The 15,836-nt window shown below is 46.9% G+C and overlaps 1 protein-coding gene across 1 annotated transcript in view; it reads left to right on the plus strand.

The window, feature by feature from the left end:
• LOC128686555 (ATP-binding cassette sub-family C member 5) overlaps positions 1-15,836 on the plus strand; it is a 537,407-nt gene that overhangs the window by 445,097 nt on the left and 76,474 nt on the right. Inside the window, exons 15-16 of the mRNA XM_070084337.1 lie at positions 3,316-3,481; positions 9,424-9,607. Of these exons, the coding sequence (XP_069940438.1) occupies positions 3,316-3,481; positions 9,424-9,607 (350 nt within the window). The remainder of the gene's footprint in view (positions 1-3,315; positions 3,482-9,423; positions 9,608-15,836) is intronic.

Here is a 15,836-nt window from a genome sequence, read left to right on the forward strand (position 1 = left end):
AGACGCCAGAAACAGAGCTCTCTCCACAGTTACTTTGCAAGACAGGACTAGAGTGACTCTCAAGGTGGTCCAAGTGGCATTAAGAAACAGAGAAGAGAAGCAACCCCAGAGAAGCAATTGGTACCTGAGGTGTTGCTGGAAGGGGATTCCCCTTCCAAACTGTAAACAATCCAATCTCTCTCCTCCTCCAGTCCCCCATACACTAAGAAGAATCTCCAATAAAGGTAAGTGTTATGCTATTAATGTTTCATTCATTATTTCCCATTGTATTGTTTATGTACTACATGTATATTTCATGTAAAATTTTTTTTTGTTTTAATACTTCTGGGTGTCAGGAACGGATTAATTGTATTTACATTATTTCTTATGGGGAAAATTGATTCGCAAATCATAAATTTCGTTTATAGTAACGGCTCCAGGAACGGATTAATTACGAAAAACGAGGGACCACTGTATATATATACGACCAAAACAGTCAAAGGGTTAAAATCAGGCATAATCACAGACAACACCACAGACCACTTCCCTACCTTCCTCATAACAAATCTTGGCAAATTACCCCAAGACACTACATAACATTAAAGGTGATATGAAAAAGACCTGGGAAACCCTGTCTGAAATTCTAGGAACTAAAAAGATATCCAAAAACAAAATCAAATTACCAAAATCGGACAAACGCCTACTCCCGCCAACTGAAACAGCAAACAGACTCGATGTTTTCTTCTCCACCATAGGAAAAAATGTAGCGAGCAAAATCCCAAGCTCAAACACCTGTCCATCAGACTACCTCATGGGTACCTACCCTAATTCACTATTCCTAGCCCCAACCAACCCAACAGAAGTCTCGCTCATCATCAACACCCTTAAAAACAAGGCAGGGGACATAAATAACTTACCATCTTTTATGTACAAAAAAGTATCTCAAGTACTGTCACCAATTACTGCAACACTCTTTAACAAATCCATCGAATCCTCCACCTCCCCAGCAATTCTCAAAATAGAGAGGGTCACCCCAATCCACAAAGGAGGTGATCAAACTGACTTCAGTAACTATAGACCAATATCTAACCTACCTCTGCTCTCTAAAATCTTTGAAAAATTAATTCATAGACAGATCTATTCCTACCTCATTTCACACAACATACTGAACCCTTGTCAGTTTGGATTCAGGACTAATAAAAGCACAAATGATGCTGTTTACCTGGAGAGTTACCTGGAGAGAGTTCTGGGGGTCAACGCCCCCACGGCCCGGTCTGTGACCAGGCCTCATGGTGGATCAGAGCCTGATCAACCAGGCTGTTACTGCTGGCTGCACGCAATCCAACGTACGAGCCACAGCCTGGCTGGTCAGGTACTAACTTTAGGTGCTTCTCCAGTGCCTGCTTGAAGACAGCCAAGGGTCTATTGGTAATCCCCCTTATGTATGCTGGGAGGCAGTTGAACAGTCTCGGGCCCCTGACACTTATTGTATTGTCTCTTAACGTGTTAGTGACACCCCTGCTTTTCATTGGGGGATGTTGCATCGTCTGCTGAACTAATATACACCACTCTTGAGAAGAAAGAAGTCCCGCTGGGAATCTTCATTGATTTACGTAAAGTTTTTGATACAGTTGACCATGATTTGCTGCACATTAAATTAACACACTATGGTATACGAGGACACTCCCTCAACTACCTAAAGTCTTACCTTAGTAACAGAAGCCAATATGTGTACACAAATGCAGCAAACTCTTCCACTCAACCAATCACAGTCAGTGTCCCACAAGGAAGTGTCCTTGTCCCACTCCTCTTTCTCATCTACATCACTGACCTACTCAAACCCATATTATGTGCAGACGACACAACATACGTCTTCTCTCACCCAGACCTAGTCGCTGGCTAACACTGTTAATGCTGAATTGCAGAAAATATCTACCTGGATGATGACAAATAAGCTTAACCTCAATACTGACAAAACCTATTTGAAATTTTTCTAATCTCTTATTTCTTGCATAGAAATAATCCTTGTTTGTTAAAGTGTAAATATTTCTTATTTATAAATTACAGTATAAATATTTCTTATTTATAAATTACATACATACATTGTTTGTGTGAATAGTGTTGGTGGCTTCTGCTGTCGCCTACCACTAATATGTATGGCTTCTCTCAGTGGCCCTTATAAACCCAACATCACCACTTATTCCTCACATACGTAATGACATATTCATTCTAGAGAATATATCATGTTCCTATGTTATTAATATTGTTTATTATGTCATATTAGATAAATTGTGATAGATAAATATGCCATGGAATATAGTTCTTCTCTATAAAATATATTTTTTATTTATACTTTTGGATGTCTGAAATGGATTTATTGGATTTACATTATTTCTTATGGGGAAAAAGGTTTTAATTTTAGTCAATTTCACATTTTGCTGGAGTTTCTGGAACGAATTAAAGACAAAAAGAGAGGGTCCATTGTATATTGAATATTTCAATTAAGTAGTCCGTTTAATCACTCGACTACTGGACATGGACAGATACCTGATAAAACTTACACTGGGGTTCCACACATTCGGCACCCTCTCTTTGGTGTTCCACATTTTCATTGGCTTTCAACTGAGTTATTGTTCATTATGTTTGGTGCTTTTACCACTGTTTTTGTACAAGAGCTGTATAAGGGAAGGACAACTGGCACCATAGTTTAATGTAAATATTGTATGTACTGTGTATTTATTTTACTTTTTTTTATCATTTTTTATGCCTAGCTGTATTAGGCACTTAATATATGATAGTGTAAACATATGCATTTTAGACTTATTCAGTAATGAAAAGACAGCTCTTGGGGTCGGGACCCCAAGATCCATGCAAACAAGGCCCTCCTGTACTTATTGCACAAGGTCAGGACCCTAAGAGCCATACAAACAGGGCCCTCCTGTACTTAGTTTGCTGTATTGACAAACTACTGGACATACTAAGAATAAACTAGAGTACAATACTGTATTACCTGTAAATGAACCTATAAAGAAAATGGGTTAAAGCACAGGACAAAACAATAGAGTACAGTACAGTTATTTTTCTTATCTTCTTGGTGGATAAATGAGCTTACAGATGTACAATACAAATGTAAGATATACAGAGAGAGTAAAGCAGGCATACCTGCCCTGCCTGCTAAGATGTGATCAACCCACATTTTGTTTGATCTTTGCTGTGTAGGGCACCTGTTCACTTCATTTGAATTAAGAGATATTTTATAAGCAATGAAACTGTTTACAAGTTCCAGTAAATTATTCTTTGACGTCAACACAATATTTTGAATGTTTTATTTTTCAGGGTCTGCAGTCTGAAGCACCACCCATTATAGAGTCCAGACATCCTGAAGTTACCTGGCCACAATATGGCCGAGTCAGTTTCCGTAAAGTGCAGATGAGATATCGTCCAGAAACACCTCTTGTTTTGAAGGGTGTCACCTTCCACATAGATTCAATGGAAAATATAGGTTTGTCTTCAGTTTAGTTCTTAATTTTTTACATAATAATTGCTAAAATTATTTTATAAATGTTATAAAGTGCAAGTTATGGATGACTGTTGGATGACATGGTAGTTACCTGGAGTTTACCTGGAGAGAGTTCCGGGGGTCAACGCCCCCGCGGCCCGGTCTGAGACCAGACCTCCTAATTTAATTGTCCCCCCAGGATGCGACCCACACCAGTCGACTAACACCCAGGTACCTATTTGCTGCTAGGTGAACAGGACAACAGGTGTAAGGAAACGTGTCGGAATGTTTCCACCCGCCGGGAATCGAACCCGGGCCCTCCGTGTGTGAAGCGGGAGCTTTAGCCACCAGGCCACAGTGCCAGACAATGCTTTGTAATCAAAAATGTTTGTAAACTGAACTGAAGAACACATGGGAAAAGTAGGATTATGTTCACTAGATGGTGTGACATTGACCATGTAGGTGGTAATATCAATGGCCATGTAGATGGCAGTATCAATGACCATGTAGGTTGCAATATCAGTGACCTGGTGTGGTTGCTGGATGAGTGTGCAGTTGCTGGTGTGGGCAGTAATGAGGGTGGTGGGTGGCCACACGACTAGGGGTGTGGGCCATGAAAGAAGGGGTAGGGTGTAGGTGTGGGAGGGGGCTTTGGGGAGTGGCGTGAGTGAAAGTTATGATTATCAGTGACCTAGTGTGGGTGGTGATGTGGATGATGGGTGTGGAGTTGATGGTGTAAGTGGTAATGAGGGTGGTGGGTGATAAGGTGTGTGGATAGCATGTTAAGATTAAAGATCAAGTAAGGTATGGGCATCAAGGCATGGGGAAATGGCATGAGTGAGGGCATGGGGCTAGGGAAGGTGTGATCTTGAGATAGTGGGGAACTGGACATTGTGGAATGGTGTAGGTGTGTAGCCATGGGGGACATTGTATGGGTGGGTTGTGTGGGTGGAGGTTTCTAGTTGGAATGACATGGGTGAAGGTGTGTGGCAACTGGGAAATTATTGGGATGGGTGGTATGGGTGAGGTTGCTGGGTGTGGCTAGGGCATGAGAACATCAGGAAGGTGGTGGAGGTTGCTAGGTGTGTGGCGAGGGCATGTGAAATGAGGAAGGGAGTGGAGGTTGCTGGTTGTGGTGAGGGCATGTGGACATGAGGAAGAGAGTGGAGGTTGCTGGGTGTGTGGTGAGGGCATGTGGATATGGGGGAATGGAGGTTGCTGGGTGTGTGGCAAGGGCATGTGGACATAGGGAAAGGAGAGGAGGTTGCTGGGTGTGTGGTGAGGACATGTGGACATGGGGAAGGGAATGGAGGTTGCTGGGTGTGTGGCTAGGGCATGGGGACACGGGGAAGGGAGTGGAGGTTGCTAGATGGCAAATGGTACAGTGAAGGTGTGTGGCTGAAATGTGGTGTGAGAGGTGTTATGGCTGAACCTTACTGTGAGGTATGGTGTGAGAGGTATTATGACTGAACTCACTGTGAGGTGGAGGAGAGTGAAGCTGCTACCACAACCTTCACCTGACACTCACACCCACCACACCCTCACCCACCAAACCCACCACACCCACACTCACCACATCCTCACCCACCACACCCTCACACACCACACCCATCACACCCACACCCCACACCCACACCCTCACCAACCACACACACCCACCACACCCTCACCCATCACATCCACACCCACCACACCCTCACCCATCACACCCACACCCACCACACCCTCACCCATCACACCCACACCCACCACACCCTCACCCATCACACCCACACCCACCACACCCACACCCATCACACTCACACCCAGCACACCCTCACACACCACACTTACACCCATCACACCCACACCCCACACCCACACCACACACCCTCACCAACCACACACACCCACCACACCCTCACCCATCACACCCACACCCACCACACCCTCACCCATCACACCCACACCCACCCTCACCCATCACACCCACACCCACCACACCCTCACCCATCACACCCACACCCACCACACCCTCACCCATCACACCCACACCCACCACACCCTCACCCATCACACCCACACCCACCACACCCTCACCCATCACACCCACACCCACCACACCCACACCCACCACACTCACACTCAGCACACCCTCATGCACCACACCAACACCCATCACAGCCTCACCCACACCACCCTCACCCACACCACCCTCACCCACCACACCCTCACTCACCACACCCTCACCCACCACACCCTCCACACCCTCACCCACACTCACCACACCCTCACTCACCACACCCACACCCTTACCCACCAAATTCACCACACCCTCACTCACCACACCTACACCACCCTCACCCACACCACCCTCACCCACCACACCCACACCACCCTCACCCACCACACCTACACCCACCACACCTACACCACCCTCACCCACCACACCCACACCACCCTCACCCACACCCACCACACTCACACCACCCTCAGCCACCACACCCTCATCCCCACACCTGCCACACCCTCACCACACCCTCACACACCACACCCACCACCCACCCTCCACATGTACACCCACCACACCCATATCCACCACACCCACCACACCCTCACCCACCACACCCACACCACCCTCACCCCCACACATGCCACACCCTCACCCACCACACCCTCACACACCTCCCCCACACCCACCACATCCTCACCCACCACACCCACACCCAGTACACCCTCACTCACCACACCCTCCACACCCACCACCACACCCTCCACAGCCTCACCCACACCACCCTCACCCACCACACTCTCACCCACCATACCCACACCCACCACTCTCTCCCACAACACCTTCACCTACCACACCCTCACCCACCACACTCACCCACCATACCCTCACCCACCACACTCACCCACCACACCCTCACCCACCACACTCACCCACCACACCCTCACCCACCACTCCTTCACCCACACCAACACCCACTACACCCTAACCCACCACACCCTCACTCATCACACCCTCACCCACCACATCCACACCACCCTCACCTACCACATCCACACCACCCTCAGCCACCACACCCTTACCCTCCACACCTTCACCCACCACACACACCACATCTTCACCCACCACACCCTCACCTACCACACCCACACCACTCTCACCCACCACACCCACACCACCCTCACCCACCACACCCACACCACCCTCACCCACCACACCCTCACCCACACCCACCACACCCTCTCCACCCTCACCCACCACACCCTAATCCACACCCACACCACCCTCACTCATCACACCCACACCACCCTCACCCACCACATCCACACCACCTTCAGCCACCACACCCTTACCCACCACACCCTCACCCACCACACACACCACACCCTCACCCACCACACCCACACCACACCCTCACCCACCACACCCACACCACCCTCACCCCCACACCTGCCACACTCACCCACCACACCCTCACACACCTCCCCCTCACCCACCACATCCTCACCCACCACACCCACACCCAGTACACCCTCACTCACCACACCCTCCACACCCACCACCACACCCTCCACAGCCTCACCCACACCACCCTCTCGCACCACACTCTCACCCACCATACCCACATCCACCACACCCTCTCCCACAACACCTTCACCTACCACACCCTCACCCACCACTCCTTCACCCACACCAACACCCACTACACCCTAACCCACCACATCCACACCACCCTCAGCCACCACATCAACACCACCCTCAGCCACCACACCCTTACCCTCCACATCTTCACCCATCACACCTTCACCCACCACACATGCCACACCTTCACCCACCACACCCTCACCTACCACACCCACACCACCCTCACCCACCACACCCACCACACCCACACCACCCTCACCCACCACACCCACACCACCCACACCCACCACACCAACAACCACACCCACCACACCCACTCCAACCACACCCACCACACCCTCACCCACACCACCCTCACTCACCACACCCACACCACCCTCACCCACCACACCCACCACATACTTCACCCTCACCCACACCCACCACACCCACTCCACCCTCACCCACCACACCCTAACCCACACCACCCTAACCCACACCACCCTCACTCACCACACCCACACCACCCTCACCCACCACATCCACACCCTTACCCACACCCACACCACCCTCACTCACCACACCCACACCACCCTCACCCACCACATCCACACCACCTTCAGCCACCACACCCTTACCCACCACACCCTCACCCACCACACCCTCACCCACCACACACCACACCCTCACCCACCACACCCACACCACACTCACCTCTACACCCACCACACCCTCAACCACCACACCTTCACCCACCACACCCACACTGCCCTCATACACCACATCCACCTCACCCACCACACCCTCATGCACCACACCCTCACCCACCACATTCACACTACCTTCACCCACCACACTCACATAACCCTCACCCACCACACCCTCACAGACCACACCCTCATGCTTACCCACCACACCCACACAACCCTCACCCACAACACCCACACCACCCTCAACCACCACACCCAAACCACCCTCACCCACCACACCCACACCACCCTCACCCACCCCACCCCCACCACCTTCAACCACCACACCCACAGCACCCTCACCTACCAGATCCACACAACCCTCACCCACCACACCCACACCACCCTCAACCATCACACTTACACCACCCTCCCATACCACACCCAAACTACCCTCACCCACCACACCCACACAACCCTCACTCACCACACCTACACCACCCTCATCCACTACAACCAAACCACCCTCACCCACCACACCCACACCACTCTCACCCACCACACCTACACCACCCTCAACCACCACACCCACAGCACCCTCACCCACCACACCCACACCACCCTCACCTACCACACTCACACAACCCTCAACCATCACACCTACACCACCCTCCCATACCACACCCAAACTACTCTCACCCACCACATCCACACCACCCTCACCCACTACACCCACACCACCCTCACCCACAACACCCACACCACCCTCACCCACAACACCCACACAACCCTCACCCACCACTCCCACACCACCCTCAGCCACCACACCCACACCTCCTTTACCCACCACACGCTCACAGACCACACCCTCATGCTTACCCACCACACCCACACAACCCTCACTCACCACACCCACACCACCCTCACTCACCACACCCACACCACCCTCAACCACCACACCCACAGCACCTTCACCCACCACACCAACACCACTGTCACCTACCACACCCACACAACCCTCACCCACCACACCCACACCACCCTCAACCATCACACCTACACCACCCTCCCATACCACACCCACACCACCCTCACCCACCATCCCCACACTACCCTCATTCACAACACCCACACAACCCTCACCCACCACACCCACACCACCCTCAACCACCACACCTACACAACCCTTACTCACCACACCCTCACCAATGACACCCACTACACCCTAACCCACCACACCCACACCACCCTCTCCCACCCCAACTTCACTCACCACACCCACATTCACCACACCCTCACCCACCATACTCTCACCCACCACACCCTCACCCATAACACCCATGTCACCTACCTCACCCACCACAACCACCTCACTCACCTCACCCACCACACCCCCCACACCCACTACACCCACTACACCAAACCATACCCCCGGCCGGGATTGAACCCACGGTCATAGAGTCTCAAAACTCCAGCCCACTACACCCACCACACCCACTACACCCAGCAGCTTCATATTAATGGATGATTTCAAATTTTACTATCCTTTAGATAAAAAAAAAAAAATTCTGGAAGAATCAGCAGTTCAATTTTGACAAGATAAAAGATCATCTGTGACACAGTTAATGTATGTTTGTTTACAGGAGTAGTTGGAAGAACTGGCTCGGGGAAGTCCTCACTGGGGGTAGTGTTGTTCCGACTTGTTGAGTTGGCAGGTGGGACAGTTCGCATTGATGGTACTGATATATCTACATTAGGGTTAGAAGACCTTAGATCACGGCTTTCAATCATTCCTCAGGACCCTGTGCTCTTTATTGGAACTATCAGGTAAGTGGCCTCAACACTTGCTAGTGTATGTTGTAAGTGTCAGGTAAGTGACCACAACACTTGCTAGTGTATGTTGTAAGTGTCAGGTAAGTGGCCACAACACTTGCTAGTGTATGTTGTAAGTGTCAGGTAAGTGACCACAGCACACCAGTATATGTTGTAAGTGTCAGGTAAGTGACCACAGCACTTGCTAGTATATGTTGTAAGTGTCAGGTAAGTGACCACAACACTTGCTAGTATATGTTGTAAGTGTCAGGTAAGTGACCACAGCACACCAGTATATGTTGTAAGTGTCAGGTAAGTGATCACAACACTTGCTAGTATATGTTGTAAGTGTCAGGTAAGTGACCACAACACTTGCTAGTATATGTTGTAAGTGTCAGGTAAGTGACCTTAACACTTGCTAGTGTGTTGTGATAGAAACACAGGCCTTATCTCTAGGCTTTATTGAACATAGAATCTTCATAGTACTTCTGCAACAACAAAATATAATGACTAGTACATCTAATAACTGCTTCTACAGGGATGGTGATGTCTTGCATATGTCAAGAGAAAAGTTATAACTACAGGCCACATACTTAAACTCACCATGTAATCTGCATCACTAATACAGTGGACCCCCGCATAACGATTACCTCCGAATGTGACCAATTATGTAAGTGTATTTATGTAAGTGCGTTTGTACGTGTATGTTTGGGGGTCTGAAATGGACTAATCTACTTCACAATATTTCTTATGGGAACAAATTCTGTCAGTAGTGGCACCTGAACATACTTCTGGAGTGAAAAAATATCGTTAACCGGGGGTCCACTGTATATGGATATAAGAGAAGAGAATCACACACCATGTGTTGGCGCCCATGACACACACCAAGCTGTTGTTGTTGTTAAGGGCCCTGAGAAGTGGTGCAGTATTATCCTGCTGCTGCTCCCCACAGGAGCAGTATCACTACAATCTCCCCCTTCTAAAATATCAGAGACAGTAATCTCCCAAACTGTTAGGTGGGCGACGTATACGTCCCGACCTTCGTAGCCCTTGAGCCTCTTCACCAGGTTCAATATTTTCCAGCAGGGTTTGACTAACTGCTGGAGCAGAATCCTCTATTTCCATGGGGGTAGTCTCAAGGGGCTTTCCAGGAGAAAACGAAGCATCTTTCACATCTATTGGTGTATCTTGAGATTCCACACTAATGGGGATTTCAACTGGGGCTAAATGTCTTGTAAATACTGTAGTCTCTTCACCACTTTGGTAGCGAATGTAGGCGTAATGTGGATTAGCTTGCAGGAGCTCTACCTCTTCCACTAAAGGATCCGTCTTGTTCATCCTACGGTGACTCTTCAGGAGAATGGATCCAGGATGACATAACCAAGTGGGCACGGAGGCTTCCGTAGAGGAACGACATGAATAGTTGAGGAGTCTTTCATGAGGGGTTGCATTAGTAGCTGTGCACAGCAATGATCTAATAGAGTGAAGAGCATCAGGTAGGACAGTTTGCCAGTGTTGAACAGGTAGATTGTGCGACTTCAATGTCATTGTAACTGCCTTCCATATAGTACCATTGAACCGCTCCACTTGACCATTGCCTTGAGGGTTGTAGCTCGTTGTTCTGCTGCAGGCAATACCTTTGCTAGCCCAAAACTCCTGAAGTTCGTTACTCATGAACAAGGATCCCCTGTCTGAATGGATATAAGCTGGCATACCAAAAATAGAGAACAACTGTGAAAGACAACTAATAACAGTTGAAGCAGTCATATTTTCACAGGGGAACACAAAGGGAAACCTTGAATATTCATCTACTATGTTAAGGAAATATCTATTCTGATTCATGCTTGGTAGAGGTCCTTTGAAATCTATATTCAGTCTCTCAAAAGGCTGGGTGGATTTTATGAGATGAGTCTTCTCTGGCTGATGAAAGTTTGGCTTGCACTCTGCACATACTCTGCATGCTCTGATCACTTGTCGTACATCTTCCACTGAGTAGGGCATGTTCTTTGATTTGACAAAATGGTACAGGCGCATAACTCCTGGGTGACACAAAGCCTTGTGGAGCGCTGAGAGTGATTGCAAATCATGACATGCTGCTCCACAATGGGACCTAGAGAATGCATCAGGTGAGATGTTCTCTTGACCCGGTCGGTACAGAATATCAAAGTCATAACACGATAGTTCCATCCTCTAGCATAATATCTTGTCATTCTTTATCCTATTTTTGTGCTTCTTGTCGAACATATACATCACGGACTGTTGATCAGTCCTTATGGTGAAATGTCTACCAGTTAAATAATGCCTTCAGTGGTGAACTGCTTTTATGATGGCCTGGGCTTCCTTTTCTACAGCTGCATAACACTTCTCTGATCCTTGAAAAGTTCTCGAAAAGAAGGCTACTGGTCGTCCTGCCTGAGATAAGACTGCAGCAATGGCAATGTCAGATGCATCCGTTTCCACTTCGAATGGTAGGGACTTGAACTACTGAGTTTTCAATGTCCTGTTTGAGAGTATGGAAAGCGGCTTCTGCTTCCTTTGTCACAGGAAATGTGGTAGCACTCAATGGGCAGACTTTACTTGAATAGTTGTAGATCCATTTTGAGTAATAAGCAAAGAGACCAAGAGTTCTTCAGAGTGACTTTTTGTGTTGAGGCATTGGAAGTTCCCGTAGAGGTCGTAGTCGTTCAAGGTCTGGGAATATTGAACCTCCTTCCACTACATAACCAAGAATGCTAAGCCTTTTAGTTGAAAAAGTGCACTTTTCCTCATTGCAACTGATATTTTTCTTCTTGGCATCTTCCAAAAACTTATCAAGATTTGCATCATGTTCCTCCTGGGTCTTGCCACAAATGGTAACATTATCTAAATACGCATAAGTTCCCATGAGCTGCTCTTCCTGAATGAGTGAATCCATAATTCGTTGGAAGCAGGCTACCCCATTGGTGACTCCAAAAGGGACTCTGGTAAACTGATACAGGCCATCACTAGCCTGAAATGCTGTGTATGGTTTATCTTCATTCCTTATAGGGACTTGATGATAGGCACTCTGTAGATCAGTTGTGCTAAACACATAGTACTGAGCAATTTTGTTCACTGTATCATCAATTCGAGGTAGAGGGTACCCATCAAGAAGTGTAAATTTGTTGATTGTCTCAGAGTAATCGATAGCCAGTCTACGTTTCCTATAATCATCCTTAACAACAACAACCTGTGCATGCCAAGGGGAATTACTCGGTTCTATAATACCCTCCTTCAGCAGCCTCTGAGTTTCTTTCTCAATGAACATCCGATCCTCATAAGAATAGCGGCATGACTTAGCTGATATAGGATGGCAATCCACGGTAAGATTTGCAAACAGCTTTGGTGGGTCTACCCTTAAAGTGCTAAGTCCACAGACAACAAGAGGAGGCAGTTCACCTCCATATGTTAAGGTAACACTACCATGCAGCTTCCGAAAGTCCTGACCAAGGATAATATGAGAGCACAGTTGTGGCAGAATAGCTAAATGTACATCTTGATAGTCCTTTCCATTAACTCTGAGATTTACCTTACAAAACCCTAAGGTCTGAATAGAAAGAGATGTTGATGCCATGGAAACGGTACCTGATGAGTGATGTACAGTCAAGGAGTGGCGTTTAACTAAGTCCAGGTTGATGAAACTCTCTGAGCTGCCACTATCAATAAGACCATCTACTTCTGTTCCTTTGATGAATACTTTCACAACTGCCTTTGACAGTGAATTTGGAGTAGCCGCAGAAGTCACTGTTGCTAGAGTCGCATGATCACTGGAATGTGTGGAGGCACTAGCTCTTGTTGGTGCATTAGCACGACATACTTTAGCAAAGTGACCTTTCTTGTGGCATTTATGGCACATTGTTCACGAGCAGGACACTTTGGACGTGGATGTCTTGAAAAACCACAAAAGAAACACACCGTACCTGCTGCTGCTGTCACTGAGGCAGGTTCCACAGTAACTTCATTGCAAGAGTCTTGGTCAGGAATTGCAGCACTTACCACTCGAGAAGGCTGGGTGGTACTGTATACTTCAGAATTCTTCTGGGCTGAATCTAGAGCTCTTGCCTGGTCAAAGGCAGTGGCTAAGTTGAGAGTTTTATTCTCCAATAAACGCTGCCTTGTTATTGATGATTGCAGGCCACTGATAAAAGCATCCCTGATGGACTCTTCACAATACTGAGCAGCTGTCACTGCTTGGAAGTGACAGTCCTTACCTAAAATTTTCAGTGCTTGAAGGTATTCCTCTAAGGATTCATCAGTCTGCTGACAAGAAAAATCCCAATCTCAAACACCCCATCTAATGACTAACTCACTGGCACCTACCCGAATACACTATTCCTAGCTCCGACCAACCCAACAGAAGTCTTACTTATTATCAACACACTAAAGGACAAGGTAGGAGAGTTAAATAACTTACCACCCTTTATATACAAAAAAACTTCACAAGTACTGTCACTAATCATTGCAACACTCTTTAACCCTTTCAGGGTCCATGCCACAGATGTACGGCTTTAGGTTGAGGGTCCAAACCATAGAGCTACGCCATGAGCTCAGCTCACTCTGATAAGCTGTGAGTGGTAAATATGGCCCTAGATATGAGAGAATACATCTACATGGTATGTGTGCACCACATAAAACAAATCCCGCAGTACACAGTGCATAATGAGAGAAAAAAACTGAGACTGTAATTTTCGATAAAAACAGCGATTTTGTAGTGTTTTTTCGTATGTTTTTATAGTTGTATTTGTGATTTCTTGGTCTTATTTGATAGAATGGAAGATATATTACAGAAATAGAGATGATTTTATAATATATATCAATGATCTTGATGAGGGAATTACTAGTGATATGAGCAAATTCGCCGATGACACAAAGATAGGTAGGATAATTGATTCAAACGTAGATGTTAGGGAACTTCAGGAGGATTTAAACAAACTCTATTCTTGGTCAGAAAAGTGGCAGATGCAGTTCAATGTAGATAAGTGCAAGGTTCTGAAGCTTGGGAGTGCCCATAACCCTAGTACTTATAAATTAAATGATGTAGAACTTAGCCATACAGATTGCGAAAAGGACTTGGGGGTTATGGTGAGCAGCAACCTTAAACCAAGACAGCAATGCCTAAGCGTACGTAATAAGGCAAATAGATTACTGGGATTTATATCAAGAAGTGTAAGCAACAGAAGTCCAGAGGTCATACTGCAGCTTTATACATCATTAGTAAGGCCTCACCTTGATTATGCAGCTCAGTTCTGGTCTCCGTATTACAAAATGGACATAAATTCGTTAGAAAACATTCAGCGTAGGATGACTAAATTAATACATAGCATCAGAAATCTTCCTTATGAAGAAAGATTGAAGACTCTTAAGTTACATTCACTTGTTAGACGAAGAATGAGGGGAGACCTGATCGAAGTGTATAAGTGGAAGATAGGTATTAATAAAGGGGATATTAATAAGGTCTTGAGGATGTCTCTCCAAGAGAGAACCCGCAGTAATGGATTTAAATTAGATAAGTTTAGATTTAGAAAGGACATAGGAAAGTATTGGTTTGGAAATAGGGTAGTTGATGAGTGGAACAGTCTACCTAGTTGGGTTATTGAGGCTAGGACTTTGGGTTGTTTCAAATCTAGGTTGGATAAGTACATGAGTGGGAAGGGTTGGATTTGAGTGGGACTTTCACATCAGAGCTTATTTCTTGGGTAGCATTGAAAATTGGGTTGGGTAAATGTTTTGTTAGTGGGATGAATTGTAAAGGACCTGCCTAGTATGGGCCAGCAGGCCTCCTGCAGTGTTCTTCCTTTCTTGTGTTCTTGTGTTCTTGTGATTTTGATTCGTTTCAGTACTGAAAATGGATTGAAACTGAGCTCCCAGTAGCGAAAATGTTAAATTTTTGCCGATGTTCAAGAGTAAACAAATGACCTCACGTGTCTAATATACGCCAACTGGTGGGTCTAATATACGTTCACAAATGTGGTGATATTATTTATACAATTATTACAACATTGCATATCAGCAAATCTTCTATTTCTTGGTTTGAATAACAATATATTATGTGGATTAAAAATAAAAACAGAATTCATTTGTAAAGCCTGAAAACATAACTAATGAACAGAGGAAATGTTAGTTTAGTGCCAGAATGCCTTCATTGTTTATTCTGGACCCTATTTTGAAATTGGAATACAGTGGACCCCCGCATAACGATTACCTCCGAATGCGACCAATTATGTAA

Source organism: Cherax quadricarinatus, chromosome 12, assembly GCF_038502225.1.
Source record: "Cherax quadricarinatus isolate ZL_2023a chromosome 12, ASM3850222v1, whole genome shotgun sequence".
NCBI lineage: Eukaryota > Metazoa > Arthropoda > Malacostraca > Decapoda > Parastacidae > Cherax > Cherax quadricarinatus.